The following is a 26,484-nucleotide window of genomic DNA, read 5'->3' on the forward strand; positions in this document are numbered from 1 at the left end:
GAGGAAAGATACTGCATGTGTATCATTTATAACAATAAACAAAAGAAAGTCAAATGACTATGTGAATGCCACCTTGAGAATGCTTTAGTATCACAGCCATAATATATGTGTAACTGTGCCTCCTGCTCGTGTGTATGTACAGGGGTTAATGCCAGACTCCAAATCTCCAAAAGACCTAATGCATTAAAGTAAAATTAAAGTGCATATATTCAAATATATTCAGTTACTACTTTTCTCACATTTTGTCAGTTTTATAAGTGAAAAAAGCAATGTACATGATAGTAGAAAATTCAAACAGTATAAAAAAGTTCACACTAAATTTGACTAAATTCCCAGTCCTTCTCCACAGAAGCAACCACTGTTAACTGATTCTACTGTAGCCTTCCAAATACATTCTATGGATATACAAATATATATTCTAAATCCATCCTCCCATTTTTTAATACAAATGATCACAGTGGGGAACATGGCTAGCTCTCTTGATCTTGGGGTTGTAGTTCGAGCCCAATGTTGGGTACAGAGATTACTTGAAAATAAAATCTTAAAAAAAATAAAAAAATAAATGAGATCACATCACACTCTATGTTCTGGGCCTTGCTTTTTTCATTCACACATTATTAAAGGTAGTGTAAAATTTACATACTCATTGAATCAATTGGAACTATTGTTCCAGTTCTAGGAAGTTTTCTTACAAATATACTCCCATACACACCCAAAGCATCCAAGGAAATTTACTGGAGTATTTGATTACATACATAAGAAAAATTTAAAAGGCTGGTCTGATGGTAATAGGTTAATGAGAACTTACTAAAGTTGGTATATAACCACCCACTGATAAATCTGACTGGCTTCAAAAAAAAAAAGGCAATGAAAATTGGAAACAAATAATCTTTCCATTAGTAAACAATGGGCTAAGTCCATTATGGCACACTCATACAACGACATACTATGCAGTCATTAGTAATGAGGCTGCTCTGGTACATACACGTACGGAATAACTGCTATGACTATTAGGTGAAAACAGAAGAAATGGAGCAGCATGCTACTCATTTAGTTAAAAATATATGCTTATTTATGAATACACTGAGGAACAGAGATGGGAAGACATAACATTCCATTACAAAGTTCACCATATGTTGGGGCGCCTGGGTGGCTCAGTCGGTTGGGCGTCCGACTTCGGCTCGGGTCATGATCTCGCGGTCCGTGAGTTCGAGCCCCGCGTCGGGCTCTGTGCTGACAGCTCAGAGCCTGGAGCCCGTTTCAGATTCTGTGTCTCCCTCTCTCTCTGACCCTCCCCCATTCATGCTCTGTCTCTCTCTGTCTCAAAAATAAATGAACATTAAAAAAAAACATAAAAAAAAAAAAAACAAAGTTCACCATATGCTGCAGACCATTTCACTGTATGGTACTCAAATTCTATTTAACTCATCCCCTATCAATGAATATCTCATTCTTTTGCTATCTCATTCTCATGCTTTTGTGTGCATGTGCAAATTCAGCACATCTGTTAAGATAAATTCCTACAAGTAGAATTATTGCATCAAGGTGATGTGCACTGTTGATGCTCACAGGTATTGCAAAATTAAGCTCTAAAAAAGATCTGATCAATATATATATATTCCCTCCAAGAATGTATGAATAGCCTATTTTTTTCCATATCCTCACTAATATATTAAAACTTCTCATCTTCGCCAATCTCTTAACTGAAGAAACTTAGACTATGACAAATATTAACCTGATGTATTCCCATTTTCCACAAGAGAAATTGAGGCTCAGAGAGATCAACAAGTTCACAATGGGTCAGTGTATCTTGCAGACAGAAGTTAAACCCAAATCTAGACTGATGCCAAAAGCCATGCCACTAATCAAAATGAACTAGTAGATACTGCAGCTGAAATGCCCTCATAACACAGTTTGTGCTATGGCACAGAATAGATGATAGCCCAACACACGTTATTAAAAAAAAAAAAATGTGGTAAACACTCCTAAATACTTTTTTCCACAATTAAAAACGTATGTGGACATGCTATGCTATTTTTCTTAATACTGTATAATTTTCCAGCTACTGGTAATTCAAAAACTTTTAACAGATTATGTATAAAAACCATATCTATATATCCTAGTTTGCCTAACCAGTCTGTTAATATTGGCAATGTGGATCATTTACAATTTTGTTTTATAAAAATCACTGTTTTAGGGGCGCCTGGGTGGCGCAGTCGGTTAAGCGTCCAACTTCAGCCAGGTCACGATCTCGCGGTCCGTGAGTTCGAGACCTGCGTCGGGCTCTGGGCTGATGGCTCAGAGCCTGGAGCCTGTTTCCGATTCTGTGTCTCCCTCTCTCTCTCTGCCCCTCCCCCGTTCATGCTCTGTCTCTCTCTGTCCCAAAAATAAATAAACGTTGAAAAAAAAAAATCACTGTTTTAAGCTTCCAATGACTTTTCACTAAAAATTTAAGTTACGTATATAATGCATACGTGCACATACTGTTTCCTTAGACTAAAGCCCCCAGAGTGAAATTATCAGAGAAGAACATGAACAATTACAGATCTGGGGCACCTGGGTGGCTCAGTCAGTTAAGCATCTGACTTGAGCTCAGGTCATGATCTCACAGTCTGTGAGTTCAAGACCCACGTCAGGCTCTGTGCTGACAGCTCAGAGCCTGGAGCCTGCTTCGGATTCTGTCTCTCCCTCTCTCTGCCCCTCCCCTGCTCAGACTCTATCTCTCAAAAATAAAAAAATAGGGGTGCCTGGGTGGCTCAGTCAGTTAAGTGTCCGACTTCGGCTCAGGTCATGATCTTGGGGTTTGTGGGTTCAAGCCTCCGTGTCGGACTCTGTGCTGACAGCTCAGAGCCTGGAGCATGCTTCAGATTCTTTGTCTCCCTCTCTCTTTTGGCTCCTTCCCCACTCGTGCTCTGTCTCACTCTCTCTCTCAAAAATAAATAAACTTAAAAAAAAATTTTTTTTAAATAATAAACATTTACATATATATTAAACAATTACAATATACATATATATATTACATACATACTATATATGTATATTAAACAATTACAGCTCTTTACAAATTCTGAGACATGGGGTGCCTGGGTGGCTGTGTTGGTTAAGCATCCGACTCTTGGTTTCGGCTCAAGTCAGATCTCACAGTTCACAAGGGTTCAAGTGCTGCATCGGGCTCTGCACTGGTGGTTGGTGTGGACCCTGCTTGGGATTCTCTCTCTTCTTCTTCTCTCTGCCTCTCCCCTGATTGTGCTCTCTCTCTCAAAATAAATAAATATTGAAAAAAGAAATTCTGAGACATAAAAAGGTTACCTACTTCTAAACACTATCCTTTTTTTTTTTTAATCTTTTTTTTTAACGTTTATTTATTTTTGAGACAGAGAGAGACAGAGCATGAACAGGGGAGGGGCAGAGAGAGAGGGAGACACAGAATCTGAAACAGGCTCCAGGCTCTGAGCTGTCAGCACAGAGCCCAACGCGGGGCTCGAACCCACAGACCACGAGACCATGACCTGAGCTGAAGGCAGATGCTTAACTGACTGAGCCACCTAGGCGCCCCTAAACACTATCCTTAAAAAGTTGAATTTAAATCATACCAGAATAAAATTTAGAAACATAAGTGGCAAATAACTATGAAATATTATGCACTAAGAACCAAGCTCCCAAATAATTTTCAAGTTATAACAAAACGCTTGTAACACATTAACTCTATATACAACGTATATATACATTATTTTATGTACACACATATCTACACATATAAAACATACACACATGCACATATATGCAATATGAAACCAACTTTGCAGAAACATTCACAGATGAGTACAAGGCTATATACCAAATATTAACGGTGGTTCTTTTTTAAAAATGTCTATTTATTTTTGAGAGAGCATGTCAGTGTGCACAGGTGGGGCAGGGGCAGAGAGACAGAGGGACAGAAGATCCAAAGCAGGCTCTGTGCTGACAGCAGAGAGCCTGATGTGGGGCTTGAACTCATGAACCTCAAGATCATGACGTGAGCTGAAGTCAGAAGCTTAACTACTGAGCCATCCAGGTGCCCATCTTTTTTTTTTTTTTTTTTTTAAACTGGTAACTTACTGTGTCATCAAGAACATTCTTTTTTTTTTTTAAGTTTTTAAATTCCAGTTAGTTAACACACCGTATAATATTAATTTCAGGTGTACAATATGATGACTCAGTACTTCCAGACATCAGCTAGTACTCATCACAAGTGTACTCCTTAATCCCCATCACCTACTTAACCTATCCCTTTACCCACCTCCCCTCCGGTAAACTGTCAGTTTGTTTTCTACAGTTAAGAGTCTGCTTCTTGGTTTGCCTCTCTTTTTTTTTTTTTCCTTTGCTCATTTGTTTCTTAAATACCAATTATGACTGAAATCATATGGTATCTTTCTCTGACTTAGTTTGCTTAGCATAATACTCTCTAGCTCCATCCATGTCATTGCAAATGTGGCTCAGTAATATTCTGTTGTGTATATTTACATCTTTTTCTTTATTCTTTTTAATGTTTATTTCTGAGAGAGCATGAGCAGGGAAGGGACAGAGAGAGAGGGAGAAAGAGAATCCAAAGCAGGCTCTGCACTATCAGCGCAAAGCCCAAGGTGGGGCTCGAACTCCTAAACTGTGAAATCATGACCTGAGCCAAAGTCAGATACTTAACTGACTGAGCCACCCAGGTGCCCTTTACCACATCTTCTTTATCCACTCATCGATTGATGGGCACTTGGGCTGCTTCCACAATTTGACTATTGTAAATAATGCTGCAACAGACATCAGGATGCATGTAACCCTATGATTAGTATTTTGTATTCTCTGGATAAATACCTAGTAGTATGACCACTGGACTGTAGGGTGATTCTATTTTTAATTTTCTGAGGAACTTCCATGCTGTTTTCCAGAGTAACTGTACTGGTTTGCATTCCCATCAACAGTGCAAGAAGGTTCCACTTGCTCCCCATCCTCGCCAACACCTGCTGTTTCTTGTGTTGATTTTAGCCATTCTGACTATTGTGAGGTGATATCTCATTATAGTTTTGATTTGCATTTCCCTGATAAGTGATATTGAGTATCTTTTCATGTGTCTGTTGGCCATTTGTCTTCTTTGAAAAAATCTCTACTTGTCTTCTGTCCATTTTTTAATGGATTATTCACTTTTTTGGTTTAGTTATTTATATATTTTGGATACTAACCCTGTATCAGACATGTCATTTGCAAATATTTCCTCCCATTCCATAGGTTGCCTTTTAATTTTATTGTTTCCTTCACTGTGCAGAAGCTTTGGATTTTGATGAAGTCCCAATAGTTTATTTTTGCCTTTGTTTCCCTTGCCTCAGGAGACATCTAAAAACAAGTTGCTACAGCCAATGTCAAAGAAGTTATTGCCTATGTTCTAGGATTTTTATGGTTTCAGGTCTCACATGTAGGTCTATAATTCATTCTGAATTTATTTTTGTGAAGGGTGTAAGAAAGTAGTCATTTCATTCTTTCTCATGTAGCTGTCCAGTTTTCCCATCATTTGTTGAAGAGACAAGTCTTTTTCCCATTGGATATTCTTTCCTGCTTTGTTGAAGATTAATTTACCATATAACTGCAGATTCATTTCTGAATTTTCTATTCTGTTCCACTGATCTGTGTGTGTGTTTCTTTTTTTAAGTAGGCTGCACGTCAAGGACGGAGCCAACACAGGGCTTGAACTCACTACCCTGAGATCAAGACCTGAGTTGAGATCAAGAGTCAGACGCTTACCTGAGCCACACAGGTGCCCCAATCTGTGTGTCTACTGTTGTGCCAGTACCATACTATTTTGATTACAACAGCTTTATAATAGAACTTGAAGTATGGAATTGTGATGCCTCCAGGTTTGCTTTTCTTTTTCATGACTGCTTTGGCTATTTGGCATCTTTTGTTGTTCCATACACACTTTAGGATTATTTTAGCTCTGTGAAAAATGCTGTTGGCATTTTGACAGGGATTACATTAAATATATAGATTGTTTTGGGTATTTGGGAAGAACAGACATTTTAACAATATTTGTTCTTCCAATCCATGGAATGTCTTCCCATTTCTTTGTGTCATCTTCAATTTCTTTCATCAGTATTCTATAGTTTTTCAGAGTACAGGTCTTTCACCTCTTTGGTTATGTCTATTCCTAGGTATCTTATTGTTTTTGGTGCAATTGTAAATGGGAGTGATTCCTTAATTTCTCTTTCTGCAGCTTCATCACTGGTGTATTGTAATGCAATTTCTGTACATCGATTTTGTATCCTGTGACTTTGCTGAATTTATCAGTTCTAACAGTTTTTTGATGATCGGGTTTTCTATATATAGTATCATGGCATCCACAAATAGTGAAAGTTTTACTTCTTCCCTACCAATGTGGATGCCTTTTACTTCTTTTTGTTGTCTGTCGCTAGGACTTCCAGTACCATGTTGAATAGAAGTGGTGAGTGGACATCCTGTTTTGTTCTTGACCATACAGGAAAAGCCCTGTTTTTCCACATTGAGGATGATACTAGGTATGGGTTTTTCATATATGGGCTTTATTATGTTCAGGTATGTTCCCTCTAAAACTACTTTGTTGAGGGTAACAGTGTTTTGTTTTGTTTTGAAGTTTATTCACTTATTCTAGAGACAGAAAAAGAAACAGAGAGTGCATGGGGGAGGGGCAGAGAGAGAGAATCCCAAGCAGGCTCTGCTCCACCAGTGCAGAGCCTGATGCAGGGCTCGAACTCACAAACCGTGAGATAATGACCTGTGCTGAAATCAAGAGTCAGATGCTTAACCGACTGAGAGCCCAACAGTGGTTCTTTCTTTCTGTTTTGTTTTTTTTTTTTTAATGTTTATTTTTGAGAGAGAGAGAGAGAGAGTGTGAGTGGGGAGGGGCAGAGAGAGAGGGAGATACAGAATCCAAAGCAGGACCCAGGCTCTGAGCTGTCAGCACAGAGCCCAACACAGGGCTTGAACCCACAGAGGAGATCATGACCTGGGCTGAAGTCGGACGCTTAACCAACTGAGCCACCCAGGGGACCCAACAGTAGTTATTTCTTGATGATGAGACTCTTCTTTTGATTTTTAATACTCAAAATTTTCTACAATGAGCACGTTTTACTTTAAAAAACATTTCTAACTAGAAAGAATACATATTCCATGCAAACATTGTAAACAATATAAAAGTACATGAAGTTTTCCCCACTTCAATGCCACTCTCCAATGCACTGGATTTCTTTCAAGGGTACTGGTGGTTACCAGACATTTTTCTAAGCATATAAACACAGTTGTTTTTTTTTAATTCTTCTTAATTAAGTAATCTTTATGACCAACGTGGGTCTTGAACTCATGACCCCGTCAAGAATCACATGCTCTATAGACTAAGCCAGCCAGGCACCCCAGTTACTTATTTTTAATGAAATTGTTATATTATTATTCACACTGCTTTTCATTTTGCCATTCTCCTCCTCAATTATATGTTCTTCCATATACACATCTACAACACTCTTTGTCCACTATTCATTCCATACAAAGGCCATGGCATAATTTACATATGAATGCCTTTTTTGGGGGCAGAATTCTACAAGTAGAAATAGAATATTCAGCCTTACAACTATATATGCCAAACCGATAGGCTTATAAATGAATCTGGGGTTATATAAATAGAATTTTATATTCATTAGATTTTTTTTCCTGTAGTCTTCAATATTAAAGTATTCTCTAAACTAAAAATTACACATTTAAGGGGCACCTGGATGGTTCAGGTAGTTGAGCTCAGGTCATGATCTCACAGTTTGTGAGTTTGAACCCCACATCAGGTTTGCTACTGTCAGCACAGAGCCCACTTTGGATCCTCTGTCTCCTTCTCTCTCTGCCCCTCCCCCACTGGCACTCTGTATCTCAAAAATAAACATTAAAAAATATAAAATAAAAATTACACACTTAATATAATGTCCTATCCAAAGCTTCTAAAACTTACGTGGCTTTTTTCACTCAACACTGTTTCTGAGATCTGTCCATGTTATAAATAATCTAGATCCTGTTAATGGTTATCTAGTACTCAACTGTATGACAATGATACATTTTATTTATCCACTTTCCAAAACACACATATATAAGTGGCTTCCAAGATTATGCTTCCTCAAAAAATGTTACAGATTTAAATAAACCATATAGTACTTACTCTGAGCCAGAGAGGTTTTATTATTTTATGTGTATAACTTACTCAATAAAGTACTGGCCCTTGAACGACATGGGTTTGGACAGCACAGGTCTACTTATACACAGACTTTTTCAATAAATACAGTACTGCATTTTCTTTTATGAATTCTTTTTTAAGTAAACTATACCCCTACATGAAGCTTGAACTCATGACCCCTAGATCAAGAGTCACATGCTCTACAGACTGAGCCAGCTAGGCATCCCTCTTTATGATTTTCTTAGTAACATTTTTTCTCTAGCATACTCTATTGTAAGAATACAGTATATAATACATTTAACGTACAAAATATGTTAGTCGACTATTTATGTTATTAAAGAAAGACTGCCAGCAACAGTAGGCTAGGCTTCTGAGGAGTCCAAAGTTATATGTGGATTTTCAACTGAGTTGGGGGGGGTCAGCACCCCTAACTCTCATGTATTCAAGAGTCAACTGCAGTTATTATTATCCTCATTTTACCTAGGAGGAAATAATGAGAGGTTAAATAATTTGTCCAAAGTTATAGAGCCAATAAAATGGTGAAGTCAGAATTTAAACCAGTTTGGGCATCTGGGTAGCTCAGTCAGTTAAGCATCTGACTTCAGCTCAGGTCATAATCTCACAGTTAGCGAGTTTGAGTCCCACTTCAGGTGAGCACGAGCCCTGCTTCCGATGAGCTTCTGCTATGCCTCTGGTGAACATGAGCAACCCCCCCACCGCCCCCCCCCCCCCCCGCCGTGAGCTCCTTCCCTCTCTCTTTTCCCACCCCCACCTCTGCCCCTAGTGCGACTCTCTCTCTCTCCCCCCCTCACTCTCTCTGCCCTGGCTCACTTGTACCCTCTCTCTCTAAAAAAAAAAAAAAAAAGAATTTTTTTTTTAAACCAGTTGTTCTGTCTCTAATGTTTGTGTTCTTAACCTCCTAGTATTCTTAACCTCTGATGTCCTATGTCAGAGTGTACCAGAATGTATCATTAGAAGCAAAATTTCAAGGTTATGATATGAGCATTTTCCAGTTTTACTAGACAAACCAAACCCCAAAATGGCTAAACATGAAAATTATCATCTGAAATATATGCATCCATTCATATGTCCTAATACCTGATATCATAAGATAGTTTTAATTTTTTGCCTTTTAATGTGTGTTCAGGAAATAACATGCCCATTTTATTTTGTGTATCTTCCATTCCTAATGATAATGGACTTTTCCTCCTCTTTAAAAGCCAATGGAATTTGGGGCGCCTGGGTGGCTCAGTTGGTTAAGTGTCCGACGTCAGCCTCAGGTAATGATCTCACAGTCTGTGAGTTCAAGCCCTGAGTTGGGCTCTGTGCTGACAGCTCAGAGCCTGGAGCCTGCTTCAGATTCTGTGTCTGCCTCTCCCCTGCTCATGCTCTGTCTCTCTCTGTCTCAAAATTAAGTAAAAACATTAAAAAAAAAAAATTCAAAGCCAACGAAATTTTCTCTTCTGTAAACTACCAGTTCATATACCCTTTGTCTATTTTTTTATTAAGTTGCCTATTTCCTTAACCTTTTGTAAGAATTCCTTACAAAGTTCTGAATATCAATTCTGTTTCATATGGTGTATCTTTTCCCATACTGCTGTTTCCCTTTTAACTTATTCAGGGTGTCTTCACTTGTACAGATTTTAAATTTTGATATATATACCTATCAATTTTTGATTGACAACTCATATTTCTCTATGTTTTCCTTTGTAGTTTCTAATCATGATATATGTAAGAATTTTAAACGTTAATTTTTTCAGCCTGCAAAAAACGGTTTTATTGAATAACTTTTAACATAATGAGAAATGTATGATTGTATCAGTTTATTTCTCCAACATCTTTGTTAGTGACCTCATGAATCTGAAAAAGTTGTGGTTTTCACTTCTCTGATTACTAGTGAGGTTAACATTTCTTCACAGATCTCTTCTCACGAATTCTATCTTTGTATCATCTCTCTTCATCATGTGAAAGTTTTGCATTTATGCAGTTACATCTTCTGATCTTTTCCTCAATTCTGAGTTTTATATCTTGCCTAATAATACCTTCTTCACCAAAAGAACAAAAGATTATTCTTTTGTTTGCTCCTAGTATGTTTAGTCTTGTTTTAGAAGTTTAATTCATCTGTAATTTATTTCCAATTAAGACATGAAACAAGGATATAATTTTGCTTATATCCAAATGCATAGACAACTGCTGCAAAACCAATCTGATTAATCCATCTTTTCATACAGTTATAAGATGTTCTTTTTATCAAATATTAAGTTCCCATCTATGCTCATCTATTTTTAGATTTCTTACCAAATCTATTTATTTCTGCACTAGTTCCACACGTTATTTTTAGTACTACATTTTCATATTTGATAGGTCAAACCTTCAGACCATTATTCTTGCTTTTCAAACATTTCTTGGCATTACTTCATAGTCAGAAAAGTACAATAAATGCTTTTCCTAAAAAAGGAATGATCTTGGATAACAGAGCTTTTTAACTGAAACATGTACATATATACGCACACAGAAAAGGTATGAGGTTTGGGGTGGGGGGCAGAACTAATTTAAATCAGAATTATACACGCACACAAAAATACAAAACTAGCATTCCATTTTATTCATCTATCCTTTCTTAGAAGAACAACTAACAATTAACATTTGCATGACCTTCAATTTACAAAGCATTTTCATTCACATTCATTATGAAAGAATGATACTTTGTCAAAGAAAATAATCCACTCATTTTAAAGTCAGTAAATGTATTCCAACTGAGCCTAGCACTTCACTGCTGAAATATATTTCAAAATGCGCAAGTTTCAGCAACCTAAGTTTATTCTACATAATAACTCATTTATGCTGTATCCTGTGTGCAGATTACACAGTAAATGAAAAGCATAACCATACTGTAGCTATTACATATTATAATGTATTATTCATTATTTATACTTAGGATATGTCCATTCTTTGGACAAAATGAAAGTTTTAACCATGAAAATGAATTATAAAAAACAGTATTAGCTTAAGTCATTTAAATCTTTATTAGACAAAAACCTGTCATCTACCTAGCCATATAGTTGTCAATTTCAACTCTGCTACTAAGTTTGACTTATAGACTTTTTCCTAATGAAAATAAACTTACATTTTTCACTATAAATGATCTGGACCACTGGATTGGGGCCATCATTCTGCGGCACTGGATCTATATCAGCCCATTCTGCTCTGTCCCTGAAATAAGTATATTTTTTCAGTGATTTCAAACACATAAGAAGAAAGAACAACTCTGGTGTTTTTAACAATAGCAACAATTACACTTGCATCCATATTAGTCAATTATAAATACATTAATGTAATTGTGGTTGGATTCTTCATTACCAAGTTTTGCCATTTTGCTTTACATATTAAACTTTTAAAGTAACATAAAGAAAAATGAAAATCTGTCACTGAAATTAAACAATAGTTCCCAAATTTAAAGTTTTTATAGAAGTGGAAAAACATGTTTTTTTTGCAGTAGGTACACAGTAGTTTTACCCTAGAAATCAATTCAGTTCATTGGTTTAATGAGACTTTTTGCAGTTAGTCAGCATTTATAAATATTGAATAACAATTTGCTAGGAACTCACATTTTAAAATCAAAGTAAACACTATTAGTTTACTGTATACTGCAAGGGGGTCCAGTTGGTCTTTACAGAGCAGGCTCTGGAACCTGACAACTGTCTGATTTAGAATGTAGGCTCTACCACTTACCAGCTGTGTGACCTTGAGAAACTTACTTAATCTCTCTGGGCCTCAGTTTCTTCACTGATAAAATGGAGATGCTATCACTACCCAGCCTTAGAAGACTGTTTGGAGGACTAAATGAGATAACACGTTAAGCACTTAAATGTGTTTAACAGTAAGCACATAGCTAGTAAATATATTCCATATATATACTAATATATATATAGTAAGTAATACATACAGTAAGCATTCACTGAAACCTCCTTCTCATTATAAATGCTAAAAGAACATTTTAGCGGCACCAAAGGGTGCCTATAGATATTTCTGTACAAACTGCCCAAACTTGTCTTAACCACTCTTTTACTTATATTCTTTTCCTTCCACTCATCATTTACTTCTCTATACTGATCAGCTACTGGCAGCAAAGATTCTGTGGCATCTACTCAATCTTGAAGTTGTGAAGTGAGACCTAGAGACTGGGGGAGTGGCACGAGAAAGGTAAGGCTATCATTTAGTCACTGAAAAATCAGACACAGCCAAGTGAAGCAGCTGAATATTTTACAATTCAGAGAGGAGGTGTGAGGATTATGGGGCTACCACAGCCAAATTAAATGAGTAAAACTCCAATAACAAAATCTGGATAGTGACTTTCACTCATTCATAAAACCAAGGCAAATAAGCTATCTAATGGGTTTACCTAGAACTGCATAAGAAAAAAAACAAGACAAAAGAAAAGTCACAAGGATTTCTCCATTGTCTTTGCAAGTTCATTGCAGCTAGGGAACTGGCATTACCAAAGCAAAGAACTGACAGGGATGAGACTGGGGAGAAAAAGCAAGAAAGTTACAAAGTACCCTGTACTGGCTACTGCACACCTCTTGTATTATGTAGGAGGTGATGTAGGGATGTATTACACAGCTTAAGAACAAATACCTTTTCAGTCTTAGAGCCTAAACTCGGTGCCTGATGGTAGGCGCTAAAATATTAAAGAAAATGTTAAATGAAAATGTCCCAGACCTTAAAGACCTTACACTAGCTGTCTCCACTTTAACAGTACAAACTTCTGGGAAGCCCTTACACCTTGTTTTTAAAGTGAGCAAATCCGGACCTTATTTATATTTAAATAATTATTTCCTGCCCGGCTATTAAACAGCACTCAAACCCTTCGGTACTCAGATTATCAGGCTAGCGTTGTGGGAGCATGCAAGAGAGCGGGATATTTCTTGAATTCCTGAATCACACCCAAACAGCCTAAGAAAGAGTGTTGTCCAGTGTGTTGCAGTTTCTACGCTGTTTGCTCTCTGGTCTCCCCTCTGTCTCTAGGTGACAACGTTGACTCCGGGAAAAAGCAACCCCGAAAAGAGCGCGAGGGCCGCGAGCGCGCCCCCCTACCCCGGCCGGCCGGCCGGCCAGGAAAGCGGCGGAAACTTCGGCCGGACACGCTGAGGCCAGAGGAGCCTACCCGGAACCGCCGGCCGGGTTGAACACACGCCTTCAAGGGAAGGGCCTCCGCCGCGGCGGCCCTGCTGTGGGCGTTACCTGTACAGGACATAGGTGGGCGAGTCCAGGCTCAGGAACCCGTCGTCCATAGGGGACGCCACCGCTTCTCCGGACTCAGCCGCCATAGCTTCTTCCTGGGGCTGCTGCTGCTGGGGCGGCGGAGGGTGCGGCTGGGGCGGCGGCGGCTCCGGCTGACCGGACGCGCTGCCCCGCGCAGCCTCCCCGACCCCCTCAGTGGCCGCCATCTCGTTTCGGTCCGCAGCGGAGGTGGTGGCAGCGGCCCCGCCCCTCGCGGCCCCGCCCCTCGCTCCCTTCCCCCACCGGCGGCCCACTTCCGGCTTTCTCGCTTCCCAACCATAGAGATGCGGACCAGAGAGACCCGGGTTGCGCTCCAGCCCTGGAGGTCTGAGATGGGCACTTGGCCACAAGTGAGGAAACTGCACTGTTTCTAGGGACATCAGAAACACACGTCATCCTGTCTGTAGGCCTTTCTGAATGCTTGTAGTTGATACTTAGGAAGGTGTTGGTTTTGTTAGCTCCCCTCGTATGGGAGGTGGTTCTCTCTTGTTTTGAACAGAGTGTCTTAGAAGCAGTGGATAAGGGCAGCTGAAAACCCAACACCTCTCACCCATATCTAGGTAACTGGCCTCCAGTGCTCCCTATTAAGCTTCATGTCTCTTGTGCACATTTTTTTTCTTTTGAATGTTAAGTGTTGATATCAAAGAATTTAAGTAATACAGGGTTTTCTGTCTTTCGAAATTAAAATCTTAATTATACAGGTACTGTGTATATGATATAGAAAAGGTAAACATTCATTGAACAACTGTTTTATGTGGCTTTTTCACAGCAGTAAATAAAGTCTCTGTAGTTATGAAGTTTACATTGTAATGAACGGTAACAATTATACCACCCTAAAATCTGTAGGTATTCAGGACATGCCACTTCAAAATCTGCTGCTTTGGTATACTAATAATTTCTGAGCTGTAGGCACTTGAAAAACAGCAAATGCGGTCAGAAGCTTTCTCTGAGCTCCCTTTATTTGCCTAAAGACAAATCTAAAAAAAATCTCTGTTGTCATAAACCCCAACACTGGGGTTTCCAGAGTAGAAGTGGAGACCACATCCAGACAAATTTTGTCAAAATATCATATCCCATCTACTCTTCTAAGGGCTCATTCATCTTTCCTAAAAATCATTCTTCCCTGAGAGGCCTACATTCCCACTTCCCTTTCCCTATTAAGATGATATTTAAGCCTGAATTCTAAGCAACCTCAGTGAATTACTAATTTTTTCTAAATATCCTCCATGTATACATGAGGCATACATGTTAATAAATCTGTTTTTCTCTTGTTAATCTTTTATTGCAGGGTTCACAGCCAGGACTCAGAACAGTAGAGGGAAAATTATTTTTCACCCTCTAGATTTTTTCTGGAGCCCATTTGAGCAAAGGCCTGAAACAGGAAAATGCATGCCATGTAGAGCAGATAGGGAGTACATGCTTAGTGTGTTCTCGGCTCAGCAAGGATGCTAATATCACTGAAGTCCCGTTAATGAGGGGAAGGAATTGGTAAGTGATAAGATTAAAGAAGCAGCCAGGGGCCATGGTAAGAATTTGAAGTGTGTGTGAGTGTACATGGTAAAATAGTCATAACATAAAATTTATCTTTGTAATCATTTTCTTAATGTTTATTTATTTTTGAGAGAGAAAGAGAGCATATGCACAAGTGGGAGAGAGGCAGAGAGAGAGGGAGACAGAATTCAAAGCAGTGTCCAGGCTCTGAGCTGCCAGCCCAATGTGGGGCTTGAACTCATGAACCATGTGATCATGACCTGAGCTGAAGTCAGGCACTTAACTGACTGAGCCACCCAGGCACTCCTCTTTGTAATCATTTTTAAGTGTACTTGTTCAATGGCATTAAGTACATTCACATTGTTGTACAACCATCACCACCATCCATCTCTAGAATTTTTCATCTTCCCAAACTGAAACTCTTATACCCATTAAATAACTCCCCATTCCCTGTTAAAAAGAAAACCACAGACCTCAAATGGAACCACTATATTAAGAGCCCCACATCAGCAAGCCAAGACTTAATACCTAACCTGACTGCAGTTTCAACCTCTCTGCCCATCCCTATCCCCAGGAATGTAACCTTTAACTAGCCAACATGGAATTTACTGGTCAGTACGAGGAAATTCACTGATAGACCCCTTCTGTTACCATCAGGAGGGTGACCATGCCTTACACAATGGATTCTTTGCTAAATTCCTTTTTTATCCTCCTTCTCTACCTTTAAAAATCTTTCCTTTTCTGCAACTTGATGGAGCACCACTCTATTTGGTATGTGGGATGCTGCCCAATTCATGACTCAATTAATAAAGCCAATTCTATTTTTAAAATTTACTTGGTTGAATATTTGTCATTGAACACCTTTTCCCTTTAACCCCTAATAATCAGCTTTTACTTCATGTCTCTATGAATTTGATTACTCTCATCAAAGAGTAATCCTCATAGAAGAATCATAATAGTATTTGTCCTTTTGTAATTGGCTTATTTTGCCTCACATAATGGCCCCCAGGTTCATCCATGTTGTCGCATGTAGCAGAATATCCATTTTTAAGGCTGAATAATATTCCATTGTATGTATATACCACATTTTGTTATCCATCTGTTAATGGATAACAATTTGGGTTGTTTTGACCTTTTGGCTGTTGTGAATAATGAAATATCTCTTAGAGTCCCTGGCTTTCACTTCTTTTGGACATACCCAGAAGTGGGATTGCTTGATCATATGGTAATTCTATTTTTATTTTTTTTTAATGTTTCTTTATTTTTGAGACAGATATAGAGTGAGAGGGGGAGGAGCAGAGAGAGTGGGAGAGAATCCCAAGCAGGCTCCATACTGTCGGCGCAGAGCCCGACGTGGGGTTCAAATTCATGAACTGTAAGATCATGATCTGAGCCAAAATTGAGGTGGTTGCTTCACCGACTGAGCCACCCAGATGCCCTGCTATGTTTAATTTTTTGAGGAACTTTCCCCCAACCCCCAGAGGTTCTAATTTCATTGGTTTAGAGTGAGGCCCTGGCATCATGTTTTATTGTGGGTTGGTTTTTGGTTTTGTTTTGTTTTGTTTTTTTTGTCTTTTTGTTTGTTTGTTTTGAGAGAGGGAGATGGTGAACAGTAGAATCAGAGAGACAGAATCTCAAGCAGCTCCATACTTAGTGCAAAGCCCGATTCAGTACTCATTCTCATAACAGTGAGATCATGACCTGAGCCAAAATCAAGAATTGGATGCAAAACTGACTGAGCCACCCAGGCGCCCCAGCAACAGTATATTTTAAAATCTCCCCTTATAATTCTAACATGCAGCCCAGGTTGAGAATCTCTACTCTTTCAGTCCATGGTGCATTAAGTCATTAAGTCTCCTAAGGATATCAAGGTGTCACAACTGCTGGGGAGACAGGCCTAGGTAGAGTTGAAAAGCAACCACTATGTCATGGTAAATACAAATAAACCAATCAATAAAAAAATGTTAAAATATATTACTTTTTAAAATATAAATAAATCACAATCTGTGTATAAATAAAATAAGATGGAAGTTGTAGTGCAAATTATTCATCAATTTTTAACAGCTTTATTGTTGTATATTTTAAATATCACAAAATCTACCTCTTTCATAAGTATAGTTTATCATCAATTAATTTTTTATTTTCAGGAATTAGGGATAAGAGTTTTTCATTGGTATAGCTGTTATTACTACATGATACTACTAATTTGATTGCACTCTTCCAGAGTCTTCCCCAAAAGTTTGGTAGTTATTAGGTGCCTAGAGATTGTGTTAAATGCCTGGGCTTCCAGTTCCCCCCCAGTGCTCTCTAGGCTTCACCATTTTCTCTTTGGCTACAGTCAGAAAGGATGATACCTACACTGCTTCAGGACATTGATTGTACTCCATGAGCTAGTACCTGGTAGAAAGGGGGGAGGAAAAAGGGAGGGGGAATAAGAGGGGTAAAGTAGATGATTACTGGTTAATTCTGGTTGCCAGAACGAGGAGCCTATGTTTGTCTTTTGGCTGCTTAACTCCACCATCAAGACTAACGAAAGCTGTAGCTCATCTTTCTATAAAGGCCATGTGAAATTTTGTAAAAAAGAAAGACAATTTCAGTTTTATCAAGGCAGCTTTCTTCTGTCTGAACACTCTGAAGCAACTGTTAAAATATATTGCCAAATATAATGTGTAGGCTGGCTTCCTCTTAGAAACAGATAGTTTTTAATGACTGCATGATATTCCTTTTATATACTGTACTTTATATAGTACTTAATCATTCATACATCATTCAATATTTAACATTTATAATTTTTCACTGTTACATTTCATTCAATGACTATCTTCATATTAATAAACATGATCCATGATTTAATAAGGATTCATTTTGTGACCAGTGTGGACCAGTTACTGTTCTCAACAGCAATGAAAAGAAATCAACAACAAAAAACTTCTGTGCTTATGGTACTTTCACTATAGTGAGGGAGATAAAGAAGATAAACATGTTGTATTTATTGAATACTGACAGTAACAAATGCTAAGGAGAATAGGCAGGAAAGAGAGAAAGTGTAGAGTTGGGTTACTACTGATGTCGATAGGGAGGCCTTCATTTTGTAGGTGACATTTGAATACAGATTTGAGTACATCAATGTAAATATCTTTCCAGAAGATCATTTCTGGCAGAAGTCCAAAAACACTGAGGAAAGTGTTCATGATCTCGGAGGCTAGTGTGGGAGTGTAGGTGCAATGGAGTGGTTGAAGGGTAGGGTACGAGGTGATGAGGTCAGAGAGTTAAGGCAGAGCAGATAACATAGGGCCTTACAGCATTTTGGCTTTTACTCTTGAGTTAGATAGGGAGTCATTGAAGGATTTTGAGTAGTGGAGTGATGTGATTTATGCGTTTACAGGTCAGTGTCTTCTGTGTTGAGAATGGATTGTCTTTCATCCATTCAAAATACAGTAGCATGGAAGGGCAAAGTAAAAATGAGGAGGACCAGACAGCCTACTGCAGTAATCCAGGAGAGATAGTGACTTAGACTAGGGTAGGAATAGTGAGAGTGGTGAGAAGAGGCCAAATTCTGGCTAAATTTTGAAGATTGACTTGTCAGGAATTGCTAAGCTATTGGATATTGGGTTTGGGTGAGAGAAAGGGAGGGTCAAGGATGACTCCAAGACTTTAGGCTTGAGCAGTGATGTTGACATGTGCACATATAGGGAATTCTGTTGCAATAGGAGAAAGTGTGTGTGCGTGCGTGCGTGTGTGTGTGTGTGTGTGTGCGTGCGTGTGTGTGTGATTGGGAGGGCATTTAGGAGTTATTTTGGACATGTTAGGATTGAGCTACCTTTTACATATTCAATAATATAAATTGAGTAAACATTTGAATATATGAGTCTGGAGTTCAGTCAGGTCTGTACTGGAGACTCCAATATGGGAGTCTTTAGCCCAAAGCTGTTATATAAAAAATGAAAGACTGAATGAGATTATTAATGTAGTGAGTGTAGATAGAAAAGAGTAGAGGAGGAAGGGTTGAACTCTGGCATTTCAAACATTAGAAGTTGGAGAGAAAAGGCAGATCCAGCAAAAGTCACAAAAAAAAAAAAAAAAAAAAAAGAATAGCTGTAGCGATGGTAATAGTAGAATAATGAAGACAGATGTAGTGCCCTGGAAGTCAAATAAAGAGTTTGACAAAGGTGAGAGGGATCAACCTCAAGATATACATTTTTTTTTTCCCTGAGAGTTTTATAAATTGTAGCGTTTACAGTTAGGTCTATCATTAATTTGAGTTAATTTTTGTATGTGGTGTGAGACATAGGGGTCTAACTTCATTCTTTTGCATATGGCTATCTACTTGTCCCAGCATGATTTGTTGAAAAGAATGCTTTCCCCATTGTATGGTCTTGGTACTCTTTTCAAAAAGCAATTGACCATAAAAGTAGAGGTTATTTCTGGGTTATCACTTCTATTCCATTAATCTATGTATATCCCTATATAAGTATCACACTAGCTTGATTACTATAGATTTGTATAAATACTCTATATTTATTTTTTATAATGGAAAATGTCAAATACACCCAAATATGGGGAAAATAATACAATGAACTATCATTCTGTAATATACTGTCAAATACTGTAATCATCATCAATTTATGGATACTCATTTCATTAATATCCCTTACTTATCTCCCAACCTACTGGATTCTTTTGAAGGAAGTCTAAAACATCATATAATTTTACTATAATACAAAGAGTATAATTCTACTACCATTATCCTGCCTGCATTTATAATAATAAAGACTTCTGTTACTGCCAATATGGAGTATCAGGGACTGGAACAACTGAAAAACTGGATCAAAAAATGAGACAACAGGGGCGCCTGGGTGACTCAGTTGGTTAAGCGTCTCAGTTAGGCTCAAGTCATGATCTCACAGCTCGTGGGTTCAAGCCCCACATCAGGCTCTGTGCTGACAGCATGGAGCCTGGAGCCTGCTTCGGAATCTGTGTCTCCCTCTCTTTGCCCCTCCCCTGCTTGTGCTCTCTCTCTCTCTCTCTCAAAATAATAAAAACATTTTTTAAAAATGAGACAACAGTTCTCAGATCACTGGACATCAGAAAAATGAAACTGATCCTGGAGCAGTGGGAAACAAGTAAGGTGAATCCTATAATTGTTTTAACAGCCTATAAAAAATTTCCAAATCAGGGCTGCTGGGTGGCTCAGTTGGCTCAGGTCATGATCTCACAGTTTGTAGTTCGAGCCCCTCATCAGGCTCTGTGCTGTGCTGACAGCTCAGAGCCTGGAGCCTGCTTCGGATTCTGTGTCTCCCTCTCTCTCTGTCCCTCCCCTGCTCGTGCTCTGTGTATGTGTCTCTCTCTCAAATATAAACATAAAAAAAATCCAAATCATCATGATGTAGTGAGGGGAAACACAGAGCATAGTCATCTTTCTGAAATGAGGCAGAGCTGGAAGTCTGAGGAATCCAAAGTGGCTATATTTTAAGGGCAGAATGCCTGAAAAGAGACAGCTACCAAGAGGGAACTCCAAAGATTTGCAGAAGTTTTCAGTTGAGTTTCAGTTGAATAATGTGTTTCAGTTGAATAGTATATGAGTTTCAGTTAAATAATGATCAGTGTATGTGTGTAAGGAAAGTAACCAAGGCTGAAGAAAGTATTGCACAAAGGATTAGATAGAATTCCCAAAACTCATACAGGGTCAGGAATACTGCCATCTAAAGTGAGAAATCACATAATCCACAGGGCATTGGGTAGAGTAATCAAAAAGGTCTTGCCTTAAAACAAGATACCACCATACACCTATTAGAATGGTCAAAATCCAGAACACTGACAATGCCAGATGCTGACAGGGATGTGGAGAAACAGGAACTCTCATTCACTGCTGGTGGGGATGCACAATGCTCAGCCATTTTGGAAAATGGTTTGGTGGTTTCATACAAAACTATACATATTCTTGTCATACAGTCCAGCAATTGTGCTCCTAGGTACTTACCCAAAGGAGGTGAAAACTTATGTCTACACAAAACCTGCACACAGATGTTTTGTTTTTTAGTTAATGTCAGGAATAGAATTTAGTGATTCATCACTTACATATAACACCCAGTGCTCATCCCAACAAGTGCCCTCCTTAATGCCCATCACCCATTTAGCCCATCCCCCCACCCAAGCCCCTCCAACAACCCTCAGTTTGTTCTCTGTATTTAAGAGTCTCTTATGGTTTGCCTCCCTCTCTGTTTTTATATTATTTTTGCTTCCCTTCCCTCATTTGTATTTTAAATTCCACACACACAGATGTTTATAGCAGCTTTATTGACAAAATTGGCCACCAACCAAGATGTCCTTCAGTAGGCAAATGGATAAATGGTGGTACATACAGACAATGGAATATTGTTCAGTACTAAAAAAAACTATCAAGTCACAAAAAGACATGGAGAAAACTTAAATACAAATACTAAGTGAAAGAAGCCAATCTGAAAAGATTACATATAGTAAGTATAGTATAGTACAGTACAGTATAGTATTAGTATAGTATTAGTATAGTATAGTGTGATTCCAACTATATGACATTCTGGAAAAGGTAAACTATGGAGACAGGAAAAAGAGGGACAAAATGATCCTAGAGTAAGCACTGCTCTGTTTAGGTAAGATGCAAAGGGATAAAACTGTTTCCAGTTAACTTAGTCATACCCCATAAAAACAGTTTAAGGATTATTATAGGAAAAAATTCAGTACTCAACAAAATAAAATTCATAATCTATGGTATACAATTAAAAATTATTAGGCATGCAAAGAAGCAGAAAGATTCGACTGGTAATCAAGAGGAAAAAATTCTATGAATCAAAATTGACCAGGAACAGACAAAGACAGTACAGTCAACAGACATGGACATTTCTACAATTATAACGGTGTTCCATATTTGTCAAGAAGCTAGAGGAAAGATTAAACATATTAAGTAGAGATGTGGAAGATATACATAAAACCAAAACACCAAAAATATATGGAACTTCTAGAAGTGATGAGTACACTGAATGGCATTAAAGGCAGATTGGGCATTACAGAAGAAAAAAGGAGTAAATTTGAAGACAGCAATTGAAACTATCCAAAATGAAACAGAGAAAAAAAACTGAAAAGAGATTAATCAGTGAGCTATGGGACTTCAGTTCACTAATAATGTAACCAGAGTTCCCAAAGGAGAAGAGACAGAAAAGTTATTTGAAGAAACAATGGCTGCAATTTTTATAAATTGGATGAAAAATATAAATCTATGGATCCACAAATCTCAATGAACTGCAAGCATTAGAAATGTGAAGAAAAAGTGGCCCCTGGGTGGCTCAGTTGGTTGAGCGTCCAACTTTGGCTCAGGTCATTCATGATCTCTTGGTTTCTGAGTTTGAGCCCTGTATCAGGCTCTGTGCTAACAGCTCAGAGTCTGGAGCCTGCTTCAGATTGTGTCTCCTCCTCTCTCTTCCCCTCCCATGCTGATGCTCTCCCTGTCTCTCAATAATAAATAAACATTTTAAAAAATGTGAAGAAAAATATATACTGGCAAATCAAAATCAAATTGCTTAAAATGTGATACAGAGATTATCTTAAAATCAGCCACAGTAAAAAGATACACTATGTACAGAACAAGCAAGGATGACAGCAGATTCTTACTGGAAGGTGTGGCAGATAGCCTCAAAGACAGCCCTTAATAACTCCACCTGGTGTTCATGCCTTTGTATAATCCCCTCCCTTTGAATGTGGGCTGTACCTCATGACTAGGTGTGGGCACCTTTATGTCTCTCAGAGCTCTCCCTCACTCTGAGGGCAGCAAACTGCCATGTTGTGAGCTGTGCTATGGAAAGGTACATGTGGCAAGAAACTGATGTTGCTGGCCAATAGTAAGACCCAAAACCTACTAACAGTTACGTAAGTAAACTTGAATGTACACTGTTCCCCAGTCCAGCTTTGAGATAACTATAGCCCCTTTGTTATTATTGTAGACATTCTACCTTTTTACTTATTTCTTATTTGAGAGAGAGCGAGAGAGAGCGAGAGGGATAGAGGAAGACAGACAGAATCTCAAGCAGGCTCCACGCTCAGCATAGAGCCTGACATGGGGTTCGATCCCATGACCCTGGGATCATGACCTGAGCAAAAATTGAGTCAGATACTCAATTGACTGATCCACCCTGGTGCCCTCCACTTTTCTATTAATTGGTGTTGACATGATACATCTTTTAAAAAATATTTTTTAAGTAACCTCTATGCTCAACATGGGGCCTGAAGTCATGACCCTGAGATCAAGAGTTGTCAACAGCCAGCCAGGTGCCCCAATATTTCTTTATATTTTTTTGTACTTTTTTTTCCACTTTTCTACTTTTAAGTAATTCTGTGTTCATATTTAAAGTGGTTTCTTGGGGCGCCTGGGTGGCTTGGTTGGCTAAGCGTCTGACTTCGGCTCAGGTCATGATCTCACTGTCCGTGAGTTCGAGCCCCGCGTGGGGCTCTGTGCTGACCGTTCAGAGCCTGCAGCCTGTTTCAGATTCTGTGTCTCCCTTTCTCTCTGCCCCTCCCCTGTTCATGCTCTGTCTCTCTCTGTCTCAAAAATAAATAAACGTTAAAAAAAAAATAAAGTGGTTTCTTGTAGAAAGTATACAGTTAGGTCTTCCTTTTATATCCTATTTTTTAATTCTGTGTTTAAGCCATTTACATTTAATATGATTACTGATAGGATGAGGTTTAAATCTACATTCTTGTTATCTGTCTTCTATTTGGTCTTTGTTCCCATTTCTTCTTCTGTTTTCTTTTGGAATAATTGAGTATTTTTTATTCCATTTTCTCTCCTTTGTGGACTTATTTGTTGTAACTTTATTGTGTTGTTAGTGCATGCTTTAAGACTTATACTACATTTCTTAACATGGTCTAATTTCAAGTGATGTTATATTCCTTTTTTTTTAATGTTTATTTATTTATTTGAGAGAGAGAGAGAGAGAGAGAGCGAGAGAGAGCGAGAGAGCAGGGGAGGGGCAGAGAGAGAGAGAGAGGAAGACAGAGAATCCAAAGCAGGCTCCAGGCTCTGAGCTGTCAGCACAGAGCCTGACATGGGGCTCAAACTCACAAACTGTGAGAACATGATCTGAGCCAAAGATGGACACTTAACCGACTGACCACCCAGGCACCCCTCAAGTGATATTATATTCCTACAAGTATAGCATAAGAAACTTCAATAGTGTACTTCCATTTCATCCTTTCCAGCTGTTATGCAAGGGGTGGGGATCTCTGGAAACATGTTCTTTAAAGGCAGTGAACTTTGGCTAGGAATATAGACATAGATATTTATATTCTCAACAATTTCCTTAATACATAGTCATAGAAATTAACTATTACAGTAAGGTGTAGAAACATTTAGCTCATTTTTAAAGTTTATTTGGGGGGGGGGAGTGGGAAAGGGGCAGAGAGAGATGGAGAGAGAGAGAGAGAGGATCCCAACCATGCTCCACACTGTCAGTGCATCCCCCCACATGGGGCTCAAACCCATTAACGGTGACATCATGGTCTAAGCTGAAGTCGAGAGTCAGACGCTCAACCTACTGAGCCACCCAGGCACCCCTTAGCTCATTTTATATACAATTGGATAAAAGAACTATGAGCATATTTGTGGCTTCAAATTTAGTGGAGTTTTATGTAGTATTTACCTCAGGTTTTGCTCATACTGAAATTATGTACCTGATTGTATACCACTATGATTGTGCTTGGCACAGGGTTTAAAAGATATGGAAAGATTCTGGCTTCAGAAGTATGATCTTCATAGAAATCTTCCTTCCAATGGCAGCTGTGGTAACTTGGTATTCCTCCATTGAGAAGTGGAGTGTATTTTTGGTCAGCCCTCAGAACCCACTCTAGTCTGTGACAATTTTGACAAATAAAAATGATGCTATGTAGTTTCTGGGCCTAGGTCCTAAAAGCTGTGAAGCTTTCTTTCACCTGGGTCTCTTAGAACTCACTCTGAGGAAGCTAGCTGTGTGTAAGTTCATCTACCCTGAGACTCCATTTTGTGAGTGTCCAAACTAGTCATGTCAGGAGGTTGTGTGTGGAGTTGCCTGATCAGCCCTCGGGTATTCCATCTGTATCAGTCTGGATACCAGATGTGTGACAGAAAGCCTTCAGATGGCTCCAGCCTCAACCATCATCTATCTGCAGCTCAATGAGGGGCTGAGCCCGTCTCCAGATGCAAGAGAGAGATTATATTGTTAAAGCCATTAAGGTTTGGAGTGGTTTGTGATGCAGCAATAACCTGAACAGTATATAAATGTATTTAAGGCAAACTGGTAGGTTTTACCTGAGTGATGTTTCTTTTTAAAAAAAATTTTTTTTTCAATGTTTATTTATTTTTGGGACAGAGAGAGACAGAGCACGAACGGGGGAGGGGCAGAGAGAGAGGGAGACACAGAATCAGAAACAGGCTCCAGGCTCCGAGCCATCAGCCCAGAGCCTGACGCGGGGCTCGAACTCACGGACCGCGAGATCGTGACCTGGCTGAAGTCGGACGCTTAACCGACTGTGCCACCCAGGCGCCCCCTGAGTGATGTTTCTATTTGGGAACTTTTCTGTGTTGTGCTTCATTTAACCAAATCTTTGAAGGCCAAAAATATTTTGCTTATTTTCTGATTCAACCTACCTTTGTCCTTCACTTCAATATTAGGAGAGACACTCAGAAAATGTTAAATATATATGGTATCTCCATGGTAATGAGTGAAGAAAACTTATACTTATCTGACATTAAAATGGGCACTATTTTGACTACATAGCTATTTTTTATCTTGGTGCTAACTTCACTTTGAAATTAATTAGCTGATTATTTTAATGTAAATACAATCAATTTCCACACTGCCACTGCCACTTTATCCAACATTAAAGATGTCATATTCCAGTAAGGTTTAGGGTGGAGATGAGAAAAAGGGTGAATTTTAAGGGTGGAAAAGGAGCAGGAAAAGGAAGGAAAGGAAAAGGAGCTCTAATCACCTAAATGGGATGCTTCAAGAATAATGCTTTAGGGGTACCTGGGTGGCTCAGTTGGTCTTCAGCTCAGGTCAGGATCTCTTATTTCGTGGGTTCAAGTCCTACATCAGGCTCTGTGCTGTCAGCTCAGAGCCTGGAGCCTGCTTCCGATTCTGTGTCTCCCTCTCTCTCTCTGCCCCTCCCCTACTCATGCACTGTTTCTCAAAAATAAACATTAAAAAAAACCCTTTTTTTTTTTAAAAAAGGATAATGCTTTATATTATTAAAGAATGCAATTACTCTACCATTGGTTATTGCTGTACTGTCAGTAGTAAGGTTGATGGTGCTAATGTGGTAACTCTGAGAGGGGAGAAGCTGTAATGTTTAGCTTTTATCCCTTAAGAAGTTTGGACAATCAGCTTACAACTATTAAGAACCAGACTAAATCAAAACAAAATCTCTGATAGGTACTGGAAAAAACCCTCAAAGAATATTTAGTAATTTACAATAAGTCAATGGAATAAACTTTATTA

At 38.7% G+C, this 26,484-nt stretch overlaps 1 protein-coding gene across 1 annotated transcript in view; it reads right to left on the reverse strand.

The window, feature by feature from the left end:
• Nucleotides 1-13,688, reverse strand: part of FNTA (farnesyltransferase, CAAX box, alpha) — a 32,922-nt gene extending 19,234 nt beyond the window's left edge. Inside the window, exons 1-2 of the mRNA XM_003984738.6 lie at nt 13,451-13,688; nt 11,334-11,419 (exon numbers count right to left, since the gene is read on the reverse strand). Of these exons, the coding sequence (XP_003984787.1) occupies nt 11,334-11,419; nt 13,451-13,656 (292 nt within the window). The 5' untranslated portion in view covers nt 13,657-13,688. The remainder of the gene's footprint in view (nt 1-11,333; nt 11,420-13,450) is intronic.
• Nucleotides 13,689-26,484: the final 12,796 nt, after the last annotated feature.

Source organism: Felis catus, chromosome B1 (genome assembly GCF_018350175.1).
Source record: "Felis catus isolate Fca126 chromosome B1, F.catus_Fca126_mat1.0, whole genome shotgun sequence".
Lineage (NCBI taxonomy): Eukaryota > Metazoa > Chordata > Mammalia > Carnivora > Felidae > Felis > Felis catus.